The sequence below is a fragment of the Sus scrofa genome, chromosome 2 (assembly GCF_054392235.1).
Source record: "Sus scrofa isolate SSC_HxYL_T2T_F1_AM1 chromosome 2, Sscrofa_HxYL_maternal_Yorkshire_Landrace_v2.0, whole genome shotgun sequence".
NCBI lineage: Eukaryota > Metazoa > Chordata > Mammalia > Artiodactyla > Suidae > Sus > Sus scrofa.
The window spans coordinates 47,889,989-47,910,613 of record NC_139384.1 but is presented as its reverse complement, the minus strand read 5'-3'; the positions used below and the strand labels follow the sequence as shown (position 1 = coordinate 47,910,613).

The following is a 20,625-nucleotide window of genomic DNA, read 5'->3' as shown; positions in this document are numbered from 1 at the left end:
AAGAGGTATTATTTTTCCCGTCACTAAAAATAAAGGCAATTTAATTTGGCAAACCTGGTTGACCATACATGACACAGTTGTAATTTCAGACTACTATTTTACTGAAGCTACTTAAAAAACAAAAACCCAATACATTAGCAGGTGAAACAATTTTATTTCACAGTTGTCTTCAAAACCACAAAGACAGTATGTTCTTCATATAAAAACATTAGTACAGATAACTATACTTTCTAGAAAATGATTATACAGACCCTCTAAAGAAAAATGCAACCCATTATATGGCCTTGGTGAAGTTGCTTGGAAAAAAACTCACATCTGAACTGATTCCTAAAACACACTATTACCCCATTCTGTATCTTTTGGTTCAAAGTATAGATTATTGTCATCAGTATCGTGTTTTTGCATTCTTACATGTTTGGTAATACACATACAGACTGGTCTATCATTTAATGTTCCATTGGTTCATCAGCCTTTTCTGCAGGTTCATCAGCAGGTTGAGCAGGCTTAAGAGAGAAGAAAAAAGCAAATATGTAAAAAGAACATCTGACCAATATATAATCACAAATAATATATCGCCAAAAAATTTATGAGAAAAAAGCGTAGGATATATTTTGGATACTCAGTTTTAGTTCACTGTCCTGTTAAAATTTCTAAACAAAGTTTTGTAAAAAGTATATATAATTTTACAGTTCTGAAAAATGAGGCATCACTGAACTCCAGCATTTCATCATACTTTGTTGTACACAAGAATAAAGGCTTTTCTTTTACTATCACTACAAGCCTTAAAGTACAACTGGCACCATTTGAGACATTCTTTTCCTCTTTAGCACTAACAAACATGGCAAAAATATGATCAAACAAGGCAGCTGTGTGGCACTCCACTGCATTCTTCCCAAAGGTGATGGTTCTTCCCAAGAGCAGTTAAATAATGCATATCTCGCTCCTCCAAATATACCAACAGTATCCTTTTCAAGTTAAAAAAAAATGCATGCTGTAGAAGAAATTTCTGTACAGCACACTTTCTTTTCAATTACACAGCTATCAAACATGTATATAGCAAATGTGTATTCTAAACATGCAACAAAAAAAGACCCATATTTAACCTGAGATTCACCAATACTTCTTGATCCTTTTCTCTGTATTTGTGAAGCTGGTCCCCAATGAATTTTTTCCTGTAGCATCTTGGCTGGCCCTATTGCTTTAACTAATAGAATGCGCCGTGATGCTGTGCCAGTCCTGGGCCTCAAACATAAGAACACCTGGCAACTTTCACTTCTGAACTTTTGAACTTCTGTAGCCTCTGGGCTGCACCCTGCCAGGGACACTCTGGTGAAGGAGAGCCCTGAGACTACATGGACAGAGGCCCAGCCATCCTAGCAGAGGTCCCAGCCTTCTAGCTGTCCCTCTAAGATACCTAGCAAGTGTGATCAAAGAGGACAAATGAGTAAAGCCATCTTGGATGTTCCAGCCCCACCTCCTCAACTGACTGGAACATTGGAGAGAACCCAAGTGAGATGAGCAAAAGAACCATCTAGCTGTGCCTGTCAACCCACAGAATTGAGAAACTGTGACAGATAACCAAATCATCTATCCTTTTTGTGTTTACGGAGATCACTGACCCCTCAGTATTCTACTTTACTCAATTCTTAGTTTTCCTATTGCTTTATGAACGACAAGTCTATCTCAACAATTAAAGACAAAAATGGTAGAATTTACACAGTTGTGGCAGGAAAACAGCATTTTGGGGTAGAACTAAAGCCTCTGGTTATAATTAGTTATGTACCTGTGCCTTTCTCTGTGGTCTTTCTTCAAGACCTTCCAGGAATGGAGACACATCATCATCGTCATAAATCGTAAACTCTAAGTCTTTACCGACAATTCCAATGGAAACATTCTGAGGGGAAAAAAGGGTAAAGATTAAAAATTACGAGAATTTAGGTTGGAAAAATGCTTACAATAAAATGTTCGGTGGAAAAAAGAACAATAAAATAGTAAATTCTTGAATGAGACTTAAAAGATACTTAGGGTCAAAAGGAAGAACCCTAGTAAACTTTTGTAATTTGCAGATTTTATTTATTTATTTTTTTGTCTTTTTGCCTTTTCTAGGGCTGCTCCCACAGCATATGGAGGTTCCCAGGCTAGGGGTCGAATCGGAGCTGTACCACTGGCCTACGCCAGAGCCACAGCAACGCCAGATCCGAGCCACATCTGTGACCTACACCACAGCTCACGGCAATGCTGGATCCTTAACCCACTGAGCAAGGCCAGGAACCTTATGGTTCCTAGTCAGATTCGCTAACCACTGAGCCACGACGGAACTCCTGTAATTTGCAGATTTTAATACTCACTTTTGACAATCATCAACAACCCCGAAGGTCTACATCACCTAGAAATCTGCAACTTGGCCCATAATGGGAATGTGTTGCAAACCAGTGAGAGAGAACAAACCACGTAGCTAGAAAGCAAGCCTAACTTCTAAGAAATAATCAAATTTGTTCCTTGTGTAAGTTAAGACATGACGGTTCTTAAGGAAATAAGCTTGGGGTTCTCAAGTGTTGAATTTGGCAGGAGCTTGGAACTATGTTACACATGGAAAAATTAGAGAGCAATTCCTTGTTTTCCGGCCATGTCCACAGCATGTGGCAGTCCTCAGGCTAGGGATCAAATCCATGCCACAGCAGTGACAATGCCAGATCCTTACCCTGCTGAGCCACCAGGCAACTTTTTTTTTTTTTTTTGGCATTTCTAGGGCCGCTTCTGCAGCATGTGGGGGTTGCCAGGCTAGGGGTCTAATCGGAACTAGAGCCGCCAGCCTACAGCACAGCCACAGCAACGCAGGATCTGAGCCTCGTCTGCAACCTACACCACAGCTCACGGCAACGCCAGATCCTTAACCTACTGAGCAAGGCCAGGGATCGAACCCGCAACCTCATGGTTCCTAGTCGGATTCGTTCATCACTTGGCCATGACGGGAACTCCAAGAATAATTCTTAAAATGATCATTGAACGCTAACTGGTGCAAAACAGCTCCTGTAATATTAAAATTTTAGCAACAACTTAAGGCATTAAGGATAATACAGGGCATTCTCTGTCATTCAAAAAAAAAAAGAAAAGAAAAGAAATTAGGGATCCAAGATACCTCAGCAAATTTTTCCAAGTTGTAAATGTCAACAGTAAACTACATACCTAAATTTTATTTTTTCATTTTTTGGCTGCCCTGCAGCATATGGAGTTTCTGGGCCAGGGATTAGATCAGGGCCACAGTTGAAACTTAGGCCACAGCTGTGGCAATGCAGGATCCTTAACCTACTGTGCCAGGCCAGGGATCAACCTGTGTCCCAGGGCTCCAGCGATACCACTGATCCCATTGTACCACAGCAGGAACTCTCCAAATTTTAAAAACAATTTTAGGTACTTTCCTAATTTTTAAAAAAGAATATTATTTTTATTATAGGAAAAGATGTTTACAAAGATTATAGAGGCCATGAAGTTTCACATTCATATTAAATATTAATTATCCAGTCATTATAGCAAAATAGATTTCATAACATGCTGACTAATCTCATGTTGTTGATTATTAACCTCTAGAAGGCTGTTAGTGGTTCCTGCGTTATATTATACTACATGGGTCTTTAGATCACTCAATCTCCCCTTTCCGGACCAACTCTAACATTCTCCATTCTCCCTGAAGCTCAAAACCTTGCTCCTATTTTACTGAGAAAATAGAATGAAATAGAAGAGAATGTTCATAAGCTCCCAACAATATCCTCTCTTTCCTATATCTATGTCCCTAGATTCTCTTTCTCCCTGTTATTAGGAATGAATAGTTCCATTTTCTCTCTTTATACTGGATTATTCTTAAATATCTTAAATATCAAATGTGCAGTAGTTTCCCCTATCTTAAAAACCCCAAATGACAAAACCCTCTTTTTTCACTACACTCTCTTCCAGCGACCACACCATCTCTCTGGACTGGTAAGAAAATCTCCAAAGAGCTAGCTCCAATTTTTCTCCTCTTGTCTTCTCCTGACTCCATTCCTATCAGGCTTTAACTCCATTATTCCCTTAAGATTGTCTAGTCAAGTCCCATGCTAATTTAATGGTTAATTCTCAATCCACATCTTCCATGGTCTATTAGTAACTTTTCATTCTCTTCTCCTTGAAGGACAATTGGCCCCTTTATCTATAGGTTCTGCACCCTTAGATTCAAAAACACTTGGAAAAAATATTTGGATCAAAAATACTTGGAAAAAAAATTCCAGAAAGTTCCAAAACGCAGAACTTGAATTTGTTGTACACTGGCAACTATATATATAGCACTTACACTGCATTTACAAATATTTACATATATTATATTAGGTATTATAAGTAATTTAGAGATGATTTCAAGTATACAGGAGGATAGGTATATTACATGCAAATACTACATCACTATGTATAAGGGACTTGGGCATCTGCAGATTTTAGTATCCACAGAGGGTTTATTATATTTACTATATATTCCCACTGCCTACTGCCTGCACATGATGGGTGCTTAATATATGTATTTGTTAACTGAATTAATAATATGAAGAAAATTCCTATAGCTTGAAGAAATGAAGGCCATTCTATGTCAGACTTACTGGTTTTATTGCTCTATACCAAAAAAGAATTTTTATTTTTTATTTTTTGTTTTTTGTCTTTTTAGGGCTGTACCTGAGGCACATGGAGGTTCCCAGGCTAGAAGTCAAATCAGAGCTATAGCTGCCAGCCTACGTCACAGCCACAGCAATGCCAAATCTAAGCCGCATCTGCAACCTACGCCATAGCTCATGGAAATGCCAGATCTTTAACCCACTAAGTGAGGCCAAGGATCCAACCTGCATCTTCATGGATCCTAGTCAGATGCATTTCCATTGAGCCACGACAGGAACATCCAAAAAAGAAATGTTTAAAAATCATTTCAGGAGTTCCCGTTGTGGCGCAGTGGTTAACGAATCCGACTAGGAACCATGAGGTTGCGGGTTCGATCCCTGGCCTTGCTCAGTGGGTTAACGATCCGGTGTTGCCGTGAGCTGTGGTGTAGGTTGCAGACACGGCTCGGATCCTGCATTGCTGTGGCTCTGGCGTAGGCCGGGGGCTACAGCTCCGATTTGACCCCTAGCCTGGGAACCTCCATATGCCGTGGGAGCGGCCCAAAGAAATAGCAAAAAGACCAAAAAAATAAAAAATAGAAATCATTTCAAAATCAGTCACTTAGTGAATAACTTAAAGAATGAGCCAAGGCAACCATCTCCCAAATTAAAGGAGTATAAATATACACACCTATATTACTTACACTTATGCAATGGTGGTATCTACAATTGGAAAATGTGATATTTACCTTTGTAGTTAGGTCCTGTTCTGCAGGCAGGGTCTCTCGTAAGGCTCGCAAACCATGCTTAACCAGTTCATTCAAATTGCCTAAATGTAATAAATTAACAATTATTTCTTAATTCCATTTTCATGGTAGGATTCTTTTATTTATTAGATATATAGTCTAAAATCATGGTTTCAGTCACATACCAAATACAATAAAAAAAGCCAAGAATTTAGTATCTGGCTATATAATCTTCTAATAATAACCACACTGCTATCATTTTATTTAATGAGAGGATACATAATTTCTGTTACTAAGTGTAACCTTTTCTTATGCTAAGTTAAATCAAAATTCCAATTCCCAAATGATACAACTCAAGGTTTTGTAGAATGTATTCTGTGGAATGTTAGTCACAGTATTTTCTCTTTGTAAAAGGAGTCTGCAAATCCTTTTATGTGGCCATTATTACAGTGATACCAAAAGTACACAAAGACATGACAAGAAAACAAAACTATAGGATCAATATTCCTTATGAAAATATCCACAGAAAACCTCAACAAAATTATCAGCAAACTGAATTCAGCAATATTTATGTTTATATAAATATTTTATATATCTTTATAACATATTATATACCATGACCAAGAGGGATTTATCTCAGAAATGCAAAGCTGGTTTAACATTCAAAAGTCAGGGAGTTCCCTGGTGGTCTAGTGGTTAGGATTTGGTGCTTTCATTGCTATGGCCTGAGTTCAGTCCCTGCTCTGGGAACTGAGATCCCACATCAAGCCATTGCAGTGGTCAACAAACAAACAAAACATTCAAAAGTCAATTAGTGCAATAAACTACAACAGAATGAAGGGGGAAAAAAAATATGATTACTTCAACAGATGCATAAAAGGCATGTTTTAAAATCTAAGACCCTTGCATAAGCAAAGCACCTGAAAACCTACCCTATCACACCTTATAGCTTTTACCTTTCTTTGCCACAACACTGACTTCTTGTTTATAAACTACTTAACGCAGAAATGTCTGTATGGCTAAAAACAAGAATCACAGAAAACTAAAAGCTATAAACAGAACTTACAGCTGGTAGCTAATACAGTGGGTCTCAACTCTGGCTGAGCCACACTTGCCACACTCACTTCAGACCAATTGAATCAAGAATCTTCACAGTTAAGGACATGCTATTTGTACTGTGAAAAAGTCCTTGTGGTGACTAAAACTACTGTGGTAGTCAGAGAAAGTAAAAACTGGTATGCATGAAAGAAATAATAAACACTTCATGGGCTTAACTTTTTAAAAAAATTCTTTCTGTAAAGCTGATAGTTTTCTTCATTTAGAATGCTGTGTTTATTCACCATATAAAAACTGGAGGGGGCAAAAAAAAAAAATCACTTACATTCCATAAACTCCGACATATGTCTCTCCAAGTAAGTACGAGCTGATTGAGAACGAGCTCCAATGGACATGGCTCTGCAGTCGAAATAGTTAGCAGATGGACAAGTCTGGAAAATGTGAGGGCCCATATCCTATAAATAGAAGAAAAACAGACTACGTAAATCTGACTTTGAGCTAAAAATTGGAAAATTTCTGGTCAGTTTTAAAAAATTATTAAAATATAACATTACGAACTTACATCATAACCAGCAATAAGTAGCCCAACACCATACGGTCTCCGGCCATATCGTTGCGTTGGTATCTGGGTTTCTTAAACTAGTTAAAGAGTCCATTCTAACAAGGAATAAAGTACTATCTTTATTTTCAAATTATACATTATTAACAAAGAGATTTGATTGCTTAATTGCTGCATAATCCACTACAGAAAGAATAAAACAGAAAAACATTTCCTTCTTTTGTTTTTCTTTTTTTTTTTTCTTTTGTCTTTTGAGGGCCACACCTGAGGCATAAGGAGGTTCCCAGGCTAGGGGTCCAATCCAAGCTACAGCTGCTGGCCTACACCACAGCCATAGCAATTCGGGATCCGAGCCGTGTCTGTACCATAGCTCACGGCAATGCCGGATCCTTAACCCGCTGAGCAAGGCCAGGGATCAAACCCATGTCCTCAGAGATATTAGTCAGGTTCGTTAACCACTGAGCCACGATGGGAACTCCCAGAGAAATATTTCTATGATCTAGTACTAGAAATACGTTTGACTATGTACCAAATCCACTGTGAGTGCTAGCAAAATGACCTTCTCTTGTGAAGAGAATCTTTCATTTTGGATACAATGGGCAAGGATTTTTTTGTTTGTTTGTTTTTGTCTTTTTAGCTATTTCTTGGGCCGCTCCCACGGCACATGGAGGTTCCCAGGCTAGGGCTCAAATCGGAGCTGCAGCCACCGGCCTACACCAGAGCCACAGCAACGTGGGATCCGAGCCGCGTCTGCAACCTACACCACAGCTCACGGCAACGCCGGATCGTTAACCCACTGAGCAAGGGCAGGGACCGAACCCGCAACCTCATGGTTCCTAGTCGGATTCGTTAACCACTGCGCCACGATAGGAACTCCAAACAATGGGCAAGGATTTTTGAGGAACATCAGGAACCATCAATAAAAAACCTTAAATCTGTAAAAATGATGCTTAGTTCTTCTGAAATTGGGCTTATCCATATCTGGAAAATATCAATTGCTTACTTATAAGGGCTGATAAAACCCAGCACCTTATTTAGAACCCACTGTTCCAAAGTAAAACTTTCTACAACCCTCCTTCTAAAAATTTTAAACATTGTTATTGAAAAGCGACTACCTTAAATTTTTCACAATCTTACTTACGTTATGCATTGTCATATTCCTAATAAGTAACATAAAGATTAAGCATAAATGTTTTTTCAAAGTCCACATTCATAAATGCTAAAATAAATGCATAAACAAAAAGGATACTGCTTCCAATTAGAGATACAAGACGAGACACAGGCAGAGGTCTGTCAAATACAAATCTGGAATCCAAACACTCCTGACGCATAAAATTACTGAAAAAGAAACAAGAAAAATTAGTAATTTAAAATCAGTTATTCTAATCTAAATAAAGGAATTTGATTTTTTCTTTGCCTTCTTCTAGACATTTATATGAATTATATCTATATAAGGGAACCATAAAGACATGGCCACAAGGATCCTTTTTTTTTTTTGGTCTTTTCAGGGCTGCACCCACAGCATATGGAGGTTCCCAGGCTAGGGGTCAAATCGGAGCTATAGCCACTGGCCTACACCACAGCCACAGCAATGAAGGATCAGAGCTGCGCCTGCAATCTACATCACAGCTCACGGCAGTGCCAAATCCTTAACCCACTGTGTGAGGCCAGGGATCAAACACTCATCCTCATGGATGCAAGTCAGATTCGTTTCTGCTGTGCCACAACGGAAATTCCAAGGACGCATTTTTTTATACCAACTCTCCTTCTAAATTTTAAATGTTCTGTTTGAAAAGTGACTAATCTTAAAGTTTTCATAATCTCACGTTTATAATTAAATGTTTCTTAGCTATAGATAAGCTTTGTCTCACAGCACTTTATAGAATAGAGAAGGATAAGCAAGAGAAAAAGAACAATCTCTCTTCTTTTACCCTTGCCACTGTCAACAAGACTGTTCATTCAAAAGACTGTCTTGAACTAGCAAAAACAATACTTTTTTTCCTGAAAGCTGACAAAAAATTCCCCAATACAGCCAATACAAGAAATAGAATCCATTCCAAGGTATCTCTTAACATTAGCCTGCCAACATTACTTCTATCCAAAAGGAATACTTTAGAGGAGATATCAGACACCAGACTGTTGAGTCTCGCTGTTAAACTTGACAAGATTCAAGCAAGTATAACACTGAGGAAAAGGAGATTCATGTTTTACAATTAAAGCCAAGAGGATAAATAAGAAATAGGTACGCAGAGTTCCCACTGTGGCTCAGAGGGTTAAGAACCTGACTAGTATCCATGAGGATGTGGGTTTGATCCCTGGCCTCGCTCAGTGGGTTAAGGATCTGGCGTTGCCACAAGCTGTGGTATAGGTGGCAGATGTGGCTCGGATCCTGGGTTGTTGTGGCTCTGGTGTAGGCCAGCAGCTGCAGCTCGGAATCAGCTCCTAGCCTGGGCCCTTCCACATGCCACAGCTGTGGCCCTAAAAGAGAAAAAAAAAAAAAAAAAAGAAAAAAGAAACAGCTATGCATTTTTCTTTCATCTTGCTTTGTTTAGCTTACATGGATGTCACATCTGATGATCAAATGCTGGCTGCAGAAACCAAACTACTTGTTCACTACTTTAAGTTCACTTCCCAAGACTGTCTAAAACTGCACTGCCCTATAATATGGCAGGTACTAATTACATGTGACTAGTGAGCACTGAAAAAGTGGCTAGTCTGACTTGAGATATAACTATAAAATAAACATGAAATTTCAAAGACTTAATAAAAAAACAATGTAAACTATTTCATTAACAAAGTTTTTATGTTGATTACATATGACACAACAATACTTTGGAGAGATTGGGTTAAATAAAATGTCTGACAATGCGACATATTTTAAAACAGCTAAAAGAAACCAGTAATGCTATCACTATGTTGCTGACCTAAGAGAACAAGGAGCTTGCCAGACAACTTGAAAATTTTAAACATTAGCATTATTATTTACCCTTAGTGTTTATATTCTTTCTTTCCTAATTAAAATCACAGACTTAAGTGATTACTTTCCCCCTACTACCTCCCACACAACACCTGAAAGACACTGTGGGCCAAGAGGAAAATAAAGAACTCTTGGCTCTGGCTATTGCCAGGACTAGAGTGGCTGGTTCTAGCAGTGACACAGAGCTCAGAGTGGCTGAGACCCTGTGAGGTAATGACAGAGCCAGGGCAAATAGGAGGAGCAGGGGGTCTTTTCACTCCTGCCCAGGAAGCTGGTGGTGCAGGCCAGTAGATGTGACTGCCCACTAAGCGCAAAGCAGTAGCAATTAACAAAATCGAACATGCTAACAAGAGCACTTGGGTGGTACCAAGTGTGAGCCTTGGGAAGTTTGGGAAAGCCTCATCAAAACAACCAGGCGTCAATGACCAAAATCAATAGCAACAGGACTCTAGAACAACTGTAATCCAGGCCTCCTCCCAGGGGCCTCTATTTACATTCCCTATTTCTAAGGTGGAGGAGAAAGGGAAACAAAGTCTCCAGAACCACAAGTGGCAAACCAGCAGCACACCTGATGGTTTTCAATACTGGCTGAACACAATTACTGTGTTCCCAGCCCTGGGTGATGGAGGGGCAAGGGGCAGAGCGCGGCAGCCACTCACTCATGCCACAGCCTCAACCTCGGATTCCGATTTGCTCCAAGTTCCTCTGCAAAGACATCTCACAGGCCATTGAGAGCAGTGAGGGAAGAGTCTGGGTTCTGGCAGCGTTGAGTCCAACCACCAATCTACTCCACATCCCCAGGCAACACACTGAGTCGCATGCCTTAGGGTCCTATCATGGGCCATGCCCCCTCACGGTAGCTCTGTGATCACCGCAGGGGACTGATATACTGGGACTGTCAACTGTGCAGGTGCTATTTACAGGTATGAAATGATTATCATTTAGGCCTCATTCAATCCAATAAATGTTTACAAAGTTACAATAAGGGAAGATTTTAAGAACCAAAAAAAAAAAAAAAAAAGGACCCTTTGTCAAGTGCTCCACATGTTAGGCTATTTATCAATAAAATACTAAGAAAATTAGGAGTTTAAATAATTAGACCAATATCAGATACTAAGTGCTAAAAGTGGGAACTAGGAGTTTCCATTGTGGCTCAGCAGTAAGGAACCTGACTAGCATCAATGAGGATGCTGGTTCAATCCTTGGCCTTGCTCAGTGTGTTAAGGATCTGGCATTGCCATGAGTTGTGGGGTAGGTCACAGACAGATCTCAGATCTGGCATTGTTGTGGCTGTGGCTGTGGTGTAGGCCAGCAGCTGCAGCTCTGATGTGACCCCTAGCCTGGAAACTTCCATATACCTCAAATGCCACCCTAAAAAGCAAAAAAATAAAAATAAAATAAAAAACAAAGGAGTTCCCGTCATGGCTCAGAAGAAATGAATTTGACTAGCATCCATGGCGACTCAAGTTCAATCCCTGGCCTTGCTCAGTGGGTTAAGGATCCAGTGTTGCCATGAGCTGTGGCGTAGGTCGCAGATGCAGCTCAAATCTGGCATTACCATGGCTGTGTTGCAGGCTGGCGGTTTCAGCTTGATTCAACCCCTAGCCTGGGAACCTCCATATGCCATGGATTCGGCCCTAAAAAGTCAATAAAAACAATAAACAAATAAATAAAAGTGGAAACTAAAGTCTGTGTGATTCCAAAATGTCAGTTCTTCATTTACATAATGCCTCTCAAATAGAAATAATCTCTATCTGGTCCCATACAGAAGTATACCTGTTACTCTCCACTTTCTTCTGTGTATTAGACATAGAACTGATTCTAATTTCCTAGAAGATGAGATCTATATCTCATTCACTTTTTACACCCTGCAGCATCCAGTACTGAGCTTTGCAAAAAATAAACATCAAATAAATACTGGTGTATTAGAGAAAGCAAAGGTGGTTCATCTGATCCTCGCAAACCCAACAAAAGTGTCAAGCTCTTCTCAGACATAATATCAAACACTATACACTGAGTTAACAAGTATCACATCATTGAATGACTTCTCAAAGGCATTAATATTAGTATGGCTAATTCTATTAGTTACTACACAGAGGATCAAGAAATGGGATACTGAGTAACTGAGCCCAACTTCACTAAGGTATACACAATCTTCTAAACATTCTGGCAGAATAGAATACCTGTAAAACATCTGGATCTTTTCTAGAATATAATCAATTATGAATCAAGAGATGTTTCCTTTGTTTTTCATGATCATACTCACCATAACAGTCTAGCATCGGCAGTAAGTCCCGCAATTGAGATACCGATATGGTTATCAACATGGAGGATTTTTTTCTGATGAGCTGCAAGTTCTGATTGTGCCCTCTAAATAGACATTATTTAAGACAGAAAAACAAGTTTATAATTTATTATCTACATAGTGAGACTTACATTTGATAGTTGGGTTTTTTGTTGTTTTTTGTTTTGCTTTTTAGGGCCACACCTGCAGCATATAGAAGTTCCATGCTAGGGGCTGAATTGGAGCTGCAGCTGCTGGCCTACACCACAGCCACAGCATCAAAGGATCCTAGTTGTGTCTGTGACCTACACCTCAGCTCACAGCAATGCCGGATCCTTGACCCACTAAGTGAGGCTAGGGATCGAACCCACATCCTCATAGATACTAGTTGGATTTGTTACCGCTGAGCCACAATGGGAACTCCCAGTAGCTCTTTTTTAAAAGAGGAAGATATATTTATTGCTTTACTTACCTTCAATGCAACCAGCACTGCATGGGTTTTTGATTTCAGACCAACTGTTGCTGAACCTTGTTTGACGGCTTCCATTGCATATTCAATTTGATGAATCCTGCCCTAAAAAGGAAAAAAACCCAATACACCTTAGAGTCATTGTACAAGACCCTTTCATGGATTTAAAATTAACTTAGAGGGGACGGGGGAGGGAGTAGGATGGACTGGGAGTGTGGGGTTAGTAGATGCAAACTGTTACATTTAGAATGGATAAGCAATGACATCCTACTATATAGCACAGGAAACTATATCCAACCTCTTGGGACAGAACACAATGGAAGTAATACAAGAAAAAGAATGTGTATATATATATATGGATGATTGGGTCACTTTGCTGTACTGCAGAAATTAGTACAACGTTGTAAAACAACTATATTTTTAAACAATTATATTTTTTAAAAATGACATAAATATCCCCATATGATCAAATGCAGAAAAAAAATTAACTCAGAGATCCCAAATTTCAGGTAAGAATAGCTAAACCTCAAACGATGTTCTTTAAAACTAGGAAACTTACAGGAATGTCTAAAATGATTATATTTTCTCACAGCATACTATCCAAAACATTTTTAAGTTGCAGCCACCAAAAGCAACTTTGTAGAAACAGTATAAAACATTTTACCTGAGGGCTCCAAACAGTGACATCATTGTCATACTGGTTGCGAAACTGAAAGTAAATGAAAAAAAATCTGTTAATACAAGAACATTACAAAACCCAAATCTTAACAAGCTCTATCACTCAAAAATGTTTTCTGGAGTTCCCATCGTGGCTCATTGGTAACAAACCCAACGAGTATCCATCAGGACAAGGGTTTGATTCCTGGCCTTGCTCAATGGATTAAGGATCTGGCATTGACATGAGCTGTGGCATAGGTCAGATTCCAGCTGCTGCTCTGACTGGACCCCTATGGAACTTCCATATGCCTTGGGTGCAGCCCTAAAAAGCAAAAAAAAAGAAAATAATAATAATAATAATTTTCTAGTCTATTTCCATCCAACATTAATGAAAGGTTGTTACTGCAACCTCATTGGAAGATTTCTACTGTACTTAGTTGCAAGCCAATTTTACATTTACAAGGAGCTTGTGAGGGAGGGGAGAGCAGAGCCAGATGGGACCTATCTTCCCAAATTCCAATTCTACCACTGTCCATTGCACTGCCTTTGAGTTCAGTCAATTACTAAAGTTCCTATGTGTCCACTCTCCTTTCTATCTTTGGCTTATTCTCTTCCCTGATACCAAGACCTAATACGATCAAAAGCATTCCTTTTCCTTGGAGTGCCTGTCGTGGCTCAGTTGTTAACGAATCCAACTAGGAACCATGAGGTTGCGGGTTCCATTCCTGGCCTTGCTCAGTGGGATAAGGATCTGGCGCCTCTGTGAGTTGTGGTGTAGGTCGCAGACGAGGCTCGGATCCTGCGTTGCTGTGGCTCTAGCGTAGACCGGGGCTACAGCTCCGATTAGATTAGACCCCTGGCCTGGGAACCTCCACATGCCGCGGATTCCGCCCTAGAAAATGCAAAAAGACAAAAAAAAAAAAAAAAAAAAAAAGCATTCCTTTTCCTTAAATACCTCAAATGTCTACCTCTTGAAGCCTTCTCCATCTTTCCTCCCCAAATCCCAACACATACTCCTACCATTCCTTTATCTACACCTTTTTTTTCGACCTTATATTACGATTAGGGACGTGTCTGATTTATCTTTGAACCTTCACTGTAGTTAAAACAGTGCATTTAAAACATTGTTATAGAATGAGTACACACAAGAATGTCCCCAGAAAGTCAGAAGTGGACACAAATAGCCACAGAGACGGACCCATTACAGCTTTAAAGACAGCTTAAAATGAGTCTGCCAGCACAGTACTTGGGAGCCCAATCATTAGGGTGAGAAGGCTGACTGCTGGAATGGTAGACATAGGACTGGAAGCTCTGAGCCCTATATTGTAACCCTTATTCTATCACTTCTATCAGCTTCAGTTTACTCTTTCATAAAAATACTTAACTGGATAAGTGACTGAAAAAAGGCCTTTTCTGATTGAGCTCTAAAAGAGAATTGAGCTCTCAACTCTGCTATTGGCTATACAGGGAGATTCCAAAAGTCAAATCCCAATTTTTCCTTTCTCTCACACAGAGCACTAGGGGCCCCTCTGGACCGCTCGGAATCTACTCGACTGAAGGAAACTGAGGGGCGAACTCGGCTAGCAGACCGAGGAGGTATTGTTCAAGGCCGGATGGAAAGCGAAACAAACCCAGGGGAAAGGCCGCACCGACTACCGACTTCCCCTGTGCCGGCCAGGCCAGAGATGCTGAATCACTCCAGAACCCCCCATCGGCTGAGGTTCCCATGTCCCATAGCCCCGGCCCGCTCTAAGAGTGACAGAGAGATCACTCGCCAACCCCCAGCCAGCGGGCCTGTGCCCCAACCCTGTTTGAGCTCGGAATCCAACGCACCATGGTTCCGGCGAGAGCCTAGTCACGGCCTCCGGTAAACCTGCAGATCAAGGAGCGCTGCCGAAACTACCGCTCGGCGATCTGCAGAGAAGTCTGCGGGACTATGCGTCGGCGCAGGGTAGAGCAGTCTATTCTAGAGATAGCGATAGGCTTCCGGCGCTTCCCCGCCCTCAAAGCTCTCCGCCCGCTCGGGAGTGGGCGGGGCCTGGGAAATCTGAGAAACTCACATTGGCGGGAAAATTTGGGCCAGGAACGCCCGCGGGAGCTAATAGTCGCTGGGTGGCCACTATCAAGTCGCCTTTCTTGGATCCTCAGAGAAGTTACCTGTGAGCTGTAGATTCCTGTCAGTTTCTCACCGGCCCGGCCGGATGCACCCGAGATTCCTGGTGTACTGCTCAGCCTCTCATTCAGCGTCCACAGAGATTTGTGGTGTTGGGTAGCGAGAAGAACAGGACTGCAAAAAAAGACCACAAATAATGGTCCATTTCTTCGTGTCAACGGTACTCTTCCTGGAGTATCTTGTTTCTGGACATGATTTTCTTTCTACTTTGGAATCCTTTTCCTTACTCCTTATTTTCCAGGCGTTGTTGTCACTGATCACTATCATTATTATCAGACTTTAAACTTTTTGAGGGCATTAATGTCTTTGCCGTCAAAACCAAGCACGATGCCTGAAAGAATAGGCAACTGAGGGACATCTTCTTCCGAAATAGGTATTTTCCTTTTTGCGAACATCTTTTAGTAAATTCTCAGAGAAAATAGTTTAGGATAGCTCTACAAACAGCTGCCAACCTAAAATTTACTGACTGCCAATGATGAGTTCTTTTCTTTACGAAGAAGAAAGGATGAGTACCTAGACTCAGGTAAGAGTTGAAAGGGGTCTTTAAGGATCTAAGCTTTGTCAATGAAGAGACTCAGCTCCCTTAAATGATTTGTTCAAGTTAGAGCAAGTTGGTATCGCACTTTAAAAACCTTGTCACATGTATTTTGGACACTTTTTTATATTAAAATTTTTCTAGGTTAAACAAGATTCCCGATATTCTGCATTGTGAACATATGATATTTTATTTACCGAAACCCCCATTGTTTAATATTTAAGTTTAATATTTAAGCCCTCTCCTGGAGCTCCCTGTCTGGCTCAGGGGGTTAAGGATCCACATTGTCCTCGTGAGGATGCGGGTTAGATCCTTGGCCTTCTCAGTGGGTTAAGGATTTGGCGTTATTGAGAGCTGCGCTATAGTCCCGCAGCTGCAGCTCCGGCTGGACCCCTAGCCTGGGAACTTCCATATGCCACAGGTGCAGCCCTAAAAAAAACCAAAATTATCCCTCTCCCAAGAAATTCATTTATGAGCTGCTTGATATATTTTTTTATGTGTACATCTATACTCCTTTAGAATAAATTCCTGAAAATCAAAGGATTTAGTGAAATGGCTATTTCTAAGAATTTTATTAAAAGTGTTACAAAAACCAAACAAACAAACAAAAAAAGGAGTTCCCTGGTGGCTCAGCAGGTTAGGGACCTAAAGTTTTCTGGTTACTGCTGTGGCACAGGTTCAGTCCCTGGCCCATGAACTTCTGTATGCAGGCACAGCCAAAAAAAAACAAACAAAACCAAAAGTGCTAAATTGCTTTCCGGAAATATTTTACCAAAACATATTCTCAACAGTAGTATATGAGAGAGCTCCCCTTCTTAAATTCACCAATACTGATTGTTGTCATTTTTCAAAATTACTGTTATTTTAGTGGACTAAATTAACTGATTGTTCTCTTCTGTTTTCCCAGCACCCAGCAGGATGCCTAGCATGTATTAAGAGTTTAATATATAGTTAAATGAATGAGTAATGAATATTAGATGAATGACTAAATAAATGATCATTTAAAAATATTACGTAGGGAAATTCCCACTGTGGCACAGTGGGTTAAGGATCCAGCATTGCTGCAGCTGTGATGTAGGTTGCAGCTAGTGCTTGGATTCAGTCCCTGGCCTGGGAACTTATGCTGTGGGTGTGGCTGAAAAAGAAAAAAATATATATATATATTATATAGTATATAAACATTTTGACAGTTCTTTTCCACATATCTATATATTCACATGCCTCGCACATATGTATAATACATATAATTTAAATGTTTTTTGAAGTATAGTTGATTTACAATGTTGTGTTAATTTCTGCTTTACAGCAAAATGATTCAGTTATACGCATAAGTATTCCTTTTCAAATTCTTTTTTTTATTGCTTTTTTTTTTCCTTTTTCTTTTTTATTGTTTTTTAAGGCTGTGCCTGTGGAGTATGGAAGTTCCCAGGATATTGAGTATAGTTTCCCTTGCTATACAGTAGGACCTTATTATTTATTCATTCTACATGTAAGAGTTTGCATCTGTTAATCCCAAACTCCCAATTCATCCCTCCCACACCCCCTTGGCAACCACAAGTCTGTGCTTTACATCTATGAGTCTATTTCTGATTCATAGATAAGTTCATTTGTATCGTATTTACTACGTTTATTCCACATATAAGTGATATCAACATATAATGGTTTCAACAAGTAAAATCATATCAAACTGTTTTGTACTAGACTCAAAAGGTTGAAGCCATCTTTTCATGTCCTTAAGTAATAATCTGTAATATTTTAAATAGTTGCATAGTATTCTATTGTATGGAAATACAATAATTTACTTAATTATGTATGGACAATTACACTATTTCTAAGTTTTTGCTATTATAAAAATACCACAATGAATATTCTTTTTTATTTTATAATGATTTTTATTTATAATGAATATTCTTATACATGCACACATTTTGTGTACTCCTCTGATTACTCTTTTTTTTTTATTACTCTTTATGATGAATTCATAGGAATAGAATTGCAAGTACAAAGGGAAACCCACATTTTCAATGATGATAAATATGGCCAAATGGCAAAAATAGGAAAATTATATCAATATGTTTTCTAGAGTTCCTGAGAGTCCACTTTCTCTACACCTTCATGAGCACTCGATAGTGTATGAACTTTTTTTTTGGATAATGATTTTTATTTTTTTATTATTATAGCTGTTTTACAGTGTTCTGTCAATTTTCTACTGTACAGTGTGGCGACCCAGTTACACATACATGTAGACATTCTTTTTTCTCATATTATCATGCTCCATCATAAGTGACCAGACATAGTTCCCAGGGCTACACAGCAGGATCTCATTGGTGTATGTACTTTTTACCTTTGTCAGGTTGTTAGCAGAAAAAAAAAAAGCACTTGCTTTTTTTAGTTATATTTTTTGATTAATAGTAAAAAAAATCTTTTCATGTATTTCTTGGTTGTTTATGTTATTTAGTGAATTGCCACTTCATTTCTTTTCTCAATTTATTATTTTGTTAATTATTTTCTCATTGATTTGTAGGAGCTTCTTGCCATTAGGGATGTTAACCTCTTATAACTGGGTTGCTTTTATAGAATGAGTTTGATACAAAGAAAAGGAACTTACAGAAACTAGCTCAAGTAAATACGGGAGAGGTGAGGGCAGGACTATAGTAAATATGTAACAGAGTATATAAAAACACCCAAGAATAGGAAATCTTGACTTTTTTATTTACTAAAGTATTCCTCTTGCCTGGAACAAAGCCTGGCATTATACTAGGCACTCACTAAACATTCAATGCATGAATGAATTATGGCTCTTTCATTCTAAAGCCTATCCTTTTGATTATTACCTCCTAATCAGATAGCAAATATCTGGGGCTCTGTGATGTATTCTTTATTCATGATAATTGACGAGACTCCTCAGAATGACTCTTATCAAAGTTCCACTTGTAAGCCACCAGAAGGGGCATTTGGTTGGTCTTTTTGTCAAAACTGAATGTCTTCAGCAGTTGTTAAAATGTTTAGGAGTTCCTGTTGTAGCTCAGTGGTAACGAACCTGACTAGTAATCATGAGGAGACAGACTCGATTCCTGGCCTCACTCAGTGGGTGAAGGATCTGACATTGCTGAGAGCTGTGGTGCAGGTCACAGACATGGCTCAGATCTGGCATTGATGTTGCTGTGGTGCAGGCTGGTGACTACAGCTCTGATTCGACGCGTAGCCTAGGAACTTCCATATGCTGCAGGTGCAGCTATAAAAAGACAATAAAATAAAAATGTTTATATCAGTTTCAGCTACTCCATGCATGTTTGGGGGACTTGGCTTAGGATACATCTTGGTCCTTAAAAGAGGTGAGAAATTGATCAATAAATATATTCTGTAAGAAGACTGGGTCACCAAATGTAGTACTATTTATTTAATTTAAAGGTCATTGGTAGATGGGCCTTTTCAAAATCAAATACAATCTATTATTTTATTTTATTGTCTTTTTGCCTTTTCTAGGGCTTTTTCTCACGGCATATGCAGGTTCCCAGGCTAGGGGTCTAATCAGAGCTTGTAGCCGCCGGCCTACACCACGGCCACAGCAACTTGGGATCTGAGCCGCGTCTGCGACCTACACCACAGCTCATGGCAACGCCGGATCCTTAACCTACTGAGCAAGGCCAGGGATCAAACCTGCAACCTCATGGTTCCTAGTCGGATTTGTTAACCACTGCGCCATGACAGGAACTCCTAAAACCAATTTTAAATAAAAGATAAGTTCAAATTTGTCCCCCATGGGCATGTAAATCTCATTGTGTTACTCTGTTTGGCAACTGACATTGGAATATTGAACAAATGAGATGTGTAGGGTGCAATTGCAAATAACTTTCCCACTGCATGTTAAAACATACCCTGTGGAATTATTTCTTCCCTGCTCTGAATGAAGTATGGCACAAATATAGTGACTGTTCTGTCATTTAAGTGAAAAAGACGTTAACAGCTAATTCAACAGCCTCAGATCAGTAGTTACTGTCTAGTATAATAACTGGCAAATAATAGCAAAGCCCTTTCCCTCCTCTGCCAGCTTGAGCCTGCCACAGTGAGAGGGGAATGGCTGACTTCTTGTCTATGTCTTAGCATAAAATTTCTCTCCATGCCCCCTCCCACCACCACCACCAACTAGGTTGCCTTACTTTTCCCAAGTTGAAATAGAGGAAAGAGCAAGAGAGTTCTCAACATGGTAGAGTTCTGTGAGTAATGGTTGATGCTCTGAGCTTAGCAAGTGTTTACACTTGATCCTTATGTTATGTGTTCTTTGTAAACACCTCCATCCCCAATGAGCAAATTCTCTCAGTCTCTCACCTGCACTTGGGTAAATATATGTCATCTAATCTAAAGCTTAGTGTCAGTTGCTAACATCCGTGGTAGGTTTACACCTCTAGCTCTTTTCTTTGGAGTTTTCCTCATACTTCCACTTAAGCCTCTCTGGTCAATATCTAAACCAAAGAAACACCCACCGAATGGCTTTGCCTCACACCTCTGGGAGTGCAGACTTTGACCAAACTCAAAACTCATCTTCACAGTTAGCC

General features: G+C 39.6%; 2 protein-coding genes across 20 annotated transcripts in view; one reads left to right on the top strand and one right to left on the bottom strand.

The window, feature by feature from the left end:
• Positions 1–134: 134 nt before the first annotated feature.
• Positions 135–15,262, bottom strand: PSMA1 (proteasome 20S subunit alpha 1). 3 transcript variants are annotated; one of them, XM_085011968.1, is made up of 10 exons: positions 14,747–15,262; positions 13,369–13,413; positions 12,708–12,809; positions 12,218–12,321; positions 8,224–8,312; positions 6,978–7,048; positions 6,741–6,870; positions 5,363–5,442; positions 1,784–1,894; positions 135–503 (listed from the first exon to the last, which is right to left on the bottom strand). In XM_085011968.1, the coding sequence occupies exons 3-10, from the start codon at positions 12,780–12,782 to the stop codon at positions 447–449; spliced, it is 717 nt and encodes a 238-aa protein (XP_084868094.1). In that variant the 5' UTR covers positions 12,783–12,809; positions 13,369–13,413; positions 14,747–15,262; the 3' UTR covers positions 135–446. The 3 variants fall into 3 exon arrangements, with proteins under 3 accessions (XP_084868094.1, XP_003123013.1, XP_084868095.1); XM_003122965.5 differs by having other exon boundaries at positions 15,195–15,262; XM_085011969.1 differs by lacking the exon at positions 12,218–12,321 and having other exon boundaries at positions 15,195–15,262.
• A 182-nt stretch (positions 15,263–15,444) lies between these two features.
• Positions 15,445–20,625, top strand: part of PDE3B (phosphodiesterase 3B) — a 324,331-nt gene continuing 319,150 nt past the window's right edge. For all 17 annotated transcript variants that reach the window (XM_085011945.1, XM_085011953.1, XM_085011957.1 and 14 more), the window contains exon 1: positions 15,445–16,057. The gene's annotated coding sequence lies outside the window, so the exon portion shown is untranslated. The remainder of the gene's footprint in view (positions 16,058–20,625) is intronic.